Raw genomic sequence first — 5153 nt, forward strand, 5'->3', positions numbered from 1 at the left:
TGACTAGGTACATACTGGAACGGTCGGGACCAAGAACGACGCGGATGCGCGTGCTTCTCTACAAGGCACCATGCGTCGACGCCACCGGCGAGTACATGACGTGGCATGAGGAATTCTGCCAACTCGACAGCTCGTTTCGCCACATACCCAAAGCTGATCGGTGGAGTGCCCACCAGCTCTTCAAGGACGACTACACGGCGACGTACCTCAAGGAACACTCGCACGAGATTGGTCTGCATTTGCTCCCGACGATATCGAACTAGCCCATATTATGTCTTCTATATTGGTGTATTCGACTGACACGATATCACTTGCCCACTGGATGGTACGAACTTACGTCTTGCCGACGTTGACGCACACATGTCATCGCACAACTCTCAATGCCCGCAAAAATGTTCTTGCTTCCAAAGACGCCTGGCACAAACATGTATGCCGACGGTGTGCCATGCGCTGGCAACATGAAGCTGTCGTGAAGCCTGGACAAGGGTCCACGGGGGATGTCGCTCAGTCGTCTCAACTCGTAAAAAGGGATGTGATAAGCGTCAATAGACTACGTCTACAGCCTACAACACAGTGTTCCCACCATTTAGTGCGTCCCTGGGCTCGGATTCGCTTGGTTGGCTTGGTAGATGGGCGTCTTCAGGCCGGGCTACCGGTGGCAGCCAAGCACAATAGGTAGCAGTCTCCAGTGTACCCGTTCTCGGTCAGAGCACGTCCCTTCTACACGAGCAGCCTCCAAACGAGGTGGCCATCGAGGAGCTCTGGGGCCATGATGTGCTCGAGGCAGCGTAGAAGCCACAGAGGCGATTGGTGACTCACGGTAAACCCGTCGTCGTTGGACGTGGTGGTCGGCCAACATGTCTTCGAGTCCCTGTCGCCTCTTGCAGCACAATGCAACACCGTGCCGTTCATGATATATATGTATTCAGCGTACGACTAGACAGTCGGAAGCAAGTGCAAACCGAGGCGTTGCGAATACTGTTGCAGCATAGTCGCATGGAACCCGTCCATGTAGCGCTGGTATGCCGCCCATTCGTCGGCTTGAGGCTCCAAAGCCAGCATGCTCTGGGCGTGTCGAAACTCTTCTTGCCATGAAGTGCGCCGACCGCCAGCGCCAATGCACGGCGCGTTGTAGAAGAGCACCCGCAGCCGCGTCGTCGTCGGACCGAGGCGGTCGAGCGTGTGCCTAGTACGCCGTAGGATCCCACCGCAGATGGGGTGTGTACGCACCAAAAGAGACGGGGACGCCACGGCATACTGCGGTCGTGAAGCCGCGAAAAGATGTTGCCCGAAATGAACACAACTCGGTTTGGTCCGTGAAATTCGCGTCCAACGAAATGGTCGACATTGTCGGCGGTGCCAAGCTGCATAAGAAACAGATTGGTATCGATCGCTTGCAACGCCTACACGCTTAGATATCAGCAGGCGCATGTGAAGTGAGTTGACGACCTCCGAATCCATAAAAGACAACGGCCTGGGTTCATTGTCCCCGCGCAGGATCGACCAGATCGTATTCCGCAGGGCCGAGTACGCAGCTTCGAGTGGCAATGCAATGTCGACCTGCAGACGCGCGGTAATATCGAGCAAGTCGTCGCCGCAGTCGATCTCGACGTGGTCCATGACACGCAACGACGACGACGGAAACGACGCGTGCGCCAGCATCCGGTCCGTGTTGTGAAAGAGGCGCTGGCTGAACCAATCAATGCTCGTGCGGCGCGCGATCGGGTCGGTCGGTAGCAGCACGTGCTGCCACGCAAACGGCTCGCTCGCTGCCTAATTTGTTGGATGATCAAAGTGCAAACTCAGAAAGGCCATACCGGCACGTTGTAGCGGCGATTAACCGCCGCAGCCCAGGACGCGAGGCAGTGTCCGAGCCTCTGAAGTTGTTCGCGTTGAGTGAGTAGCGCGGCGTTGGTCATCAGTGCATCGTCGGCGGCGTCGTGCAGCGCCGAGGCGACTTGTGTCCACGGCAGAATGGTCTTGGAACGAGGCTTGTAGTGCGTGATAAGCTGCTGGAGCACATACACTTGATGCTCGAGGTCTCGGTGCACGTTGGCTTCGCGGGCGCGGCGGCGCTGCTGCTTGAGGCGGCGCTGGGCGCGACCGTGGTCGTCACTGTCGCCCTTCGGGGGCATTCTCGCTTTTCGGAATAGGCGATGCTGATTGGCTACACGTGTCACGGGTCAAAATGTGCAAGTGATTGACAGCCAGGTCGGACGACGAGTGGCTGGCGACGACTTGCACGTCCATCGTGCAGTGTTTGACGCGTTCCCACAATACTAGCACATCATCTAAACGACACTTAACACTAGTGTACTAGCAAACGAGAAATCGCGGCGTTCGATGTTGTGTAACAAGGCAAGTGCAGTGCAAAGTTGGGTTTGGCTCCCCCAAAAGTCCTTTCTATTGTACAGAATTGTCCACGAACCCGGGACATTGTTTCTTTTTGAGTACTAGTATCGCAATTGTTGAGGATGCACACAAAATACATTCAAAATGCGGTCGCCAAAGGCAAGGATGCTGCAGTACAAAGGTCAAGGACAGTGCGGGAGCGTATTGAAGCCGAGGTGGTTTACATGCCACTGTATGTGGCCGCGCGACGACTCGGCGATCTTGCGATGGAAAGCCGTCGAGTCGCCGGATTCACCAATCGCCTTGGACGACGCATCCCGCACAAACGTCGTCAGCTCTTCGCGCCACGTCAAGCGGCGTCCGTTGAGCTCAATCGGCCCGTTGTAAAAGAGGAGCCGAATTCGGGTCGTCTGCGGCCCGATGCGGTCCAATGTGCACCTGACCAAGTCGTCAATCAGACCGCGCCCATGCTCTATATACTTTCTACCAGAACATTCTCGGACGCCACACATGACTGGGACCAGCACTGCTTTTCTCGTCGTGGCGCAGGTTGCCAAACGTGTACACGTTGCGGTCCGTCGAGGTGTAGTAGCGACTGACACAATAGTCGACTCGAGGGCCCATAGCGACGCGGTAAAAGCTTAGCGCCGGGTCGACTTGACACGTCAGCTACAAGGTTTACGTCAGCGGGCATACGACGAGCAGCAAACGACTCCACAGACCTTTTCGTCCAAGTACGTTACGTCGACACCGACGTTGATCGCCCGGTTAAAGTGGACCAACGACGTGTGCAAGCGCGCGTGGGCGTCTTCGAACGGTAGCGCAATGTCATATTGCATGCGGAGCAAGAGGTCGGCCAAGTCGTCACCGGAGCTAACCTCGAGGTTGTCGGCAACAATCGAGTTCGTTGGAAACTGCGCATACTGGAGAATGCGCTCCGTACTGTGGTACAAGTGCTGCGAGTACCAGTCGAGGCTGAGTTTGCGGGCAGTCGGATCACTCGCCAGCATGACGTGGCGCCACAGAAACGGCTCGTTCGGTTCCTAAAAGTGCAAACTCAGGACACCGCCAAAATACTCGTAGTAGCTAATAAGTGGAAAGACGTACCGGTGGGTACTGGCTGCGCTCCATAGCCTTGGCCCACGTCGTGAGCGTATTGCCGAGTTGCCGGAGCTGCTTGCACTGCTGTCGCAAGTTGTCGTTGATCGAGTGCGCGTCAGCACTGGCCGCAGCAAATACCGACGCGACTTCATTCCACGGCAGTGCCGTGCCAGCGTGCGGCTTGTAGTGACGAATATACTGCTGCAGCATGTAGATCTGACCCTCGAGGGCCTTGCGTTCGGTGCTGTTGCGGTCGCGGTGGCGCTGCTGCTTGCGCCGGTTGCGATCACGCTGGTACGCAAGACGGTCGGTGACGTCCATGGCAAATTGGGTTTTGCGAGGTTACAACATGTTCTGAGACCATTGTGGCTAATCGCACGCCCCTTTGAGCAGGTGCACCAACGTCTGTTTGCCGGGGGGTTGTCAACTCCAATCCTCTATTAGTTGTCGGCAGTGTAGTACATTGTAGGTTCTGTAGGATAACGTTAGTAAGAGTAAGCTTAAAGGAGGGCCTTTGACGAATGGAAATACGAAAGAGTACAACGTGCTGCTTCGACCAGGCGTACGTACATTAGAGCGTACGCGACGTCGGACTTTTTCGTACCGGTAAGCTATTTAGTGCAACATTGTGATAGAATGTCACCTGTTTTTGCGCATCAAACCACATGGTCCTAGTGTTTGCAGCGTTACATGACAATCTGTGCATTAAAGTTACGAAACGAACACCCCAAGCGGTTCTGCCAGCAGTCCGCAGGTGTGTTAACGTTTCCTACCTCAGAACACACGGTGTTTTAGTGCGTGAGAAATACCGTGTGAAGAACAGCACACAGTCGTATTGTGCATACAGATTTTCACATTCTTTTTCACCAAAAACACATTGCGTGTCTTTGCAAAAAACGCATGCCCGCGCCAAAAATGCTGCAATTCGCCACAATTGCATTTGCGAGCAACGCAGCATGCTCCAGCGCAAGCAAAGCGAGAGCACAGTCACCAAGAAGCGGCCACGTAGTAGCGACGGGCCATCAAACTCAAAGCGGACCAAGACGGTACAGTTTAGCAACGCGACAGTGTACGAATTCCGGCGCGCGCACGGCGGCAGCGCCGTGCCCAGCGAAGACGGACCTCCGCTAGGCATGGCGTACGTCCACCAGCGCGTGCAATGCGTGGAGGTTGCCTCGGCCGAGACGACCCCGCGCCGTATCAACCGGTACAGCAGAGCCGAGCGCCGCGCGATTTTCAAGAAACTCAGCTACCCGTCGCGGCTGGTGGAAGACTTTAGCGCAGACGCTGCGCACATCCGCGCATCGCGCCGGGCCACCAAGTGCGAGCTGCGCCTGGAGCGAAAACGAGCCGTGGACGACGAGCCTGGACGACTGGGATAGCAGTCATCGGCACCTATTCTAATGCCATACGGTACATTTTAAGACGGCCCAGTACAACGGAGATCTTTGTGCCACCAGAAAGACTTGGACGACAGACAAAGGCCGTAACACCATATCGGTCACACTTTGGGGAGCGCAGTTGCTGCTAGTAATAATTACATGCTGCTATTGGTGATTGAGCGTTGTGACGTATCTCGCTGTCTAGAAAGCACCAGCATGCAGCTGTTGCGGCCACGGCGCCTGGACCGCAAGCTTCGTTCTCGCCACGTAAGCAATCAGCCACCAACCTCCAGCCGCTCGTGCAAGAGCCCGAGCAGC

General features: G+C 55.9%; 3 protein-coding genes across 3 annotated transcripts; 1 reads left to right on the forward strand and 2 right to left on the reverse strand.

Annotated features, from left to right (window-relative positions):
- Positions 1-901: 901 nt before the first annotated feature.
- On the reverse strand, positions 902-2172 carry SDRG_16627 (hypothetical protein). Its single transcript, XM_008622845.1, has 4 exons — positions 1818-2172; positions 1450-1773; positions 1231-1403; positions 902-1186 (listed from the first exon to the last, which is right to left on the reverse strand). The coding sequence occupies exons 1-4, from the start codon at positions 2133-2135 to the stop codon at positions 937-939; spliced, it is 1065 nt and encodes a 354-aa protein (XP_008621067.1). The 5' UTR covers positions 2136-2172; the 3' UTR covers positions 902-936.
- A 296-nt stretch (positions 2173-2468) lies between these two features.
- SDRG_16628 (hypothetical protein) lies at positions 2469-3774 on the reverse strand (the record flags this gene model as incomplete). Its single annotated transcript, XM_008622846.1, has 4 exons — positions 2469-2790; positions 2840-3021; positions 3075-3395; positions 3460-3774. 4 exons carry the CDS (start codon positions 3772-3774, stop codon positions 2535-2537), a joined length of 1074 nt encoding a protein of 357 aa, XP_008621068.1. The 3' UTR covers positions 2469-2534.
- Positions 3775-4409: 635 nt separating this feature from the next.
- SDRG_16629 (hypothetical protein) lies at positions 4410-4835 on the forward strand (the record flags this gene model as incomplete). The annotated part of the gene is made up of 2 exons (XM_008622847.1): positions 4410-4458; positions 4522-4835. 2 exons carry the CDS (start codon positions 4410-4412, stop codon positions 4833-4835), a joined length of 363 nt encoding a protein of 120 aa, XP_008621069.1.
- Between the last annotated feature and the right edge of the window lie 318 nt (positions 4836-5153).

This window comes from Saprolegnia diclina (assembly GCF_000281045.1).
Source record: "Saprolegnia diclina VS20 unplaced genomic scaffold supercont1.140, whole genome shotgun sequence".
NCBI lineage: Eukaryota > Oomycota > Saprolegniomycetes > Saprolegniales > Saprolegniaceae > Saprolegnia > Saprolegnia diclina.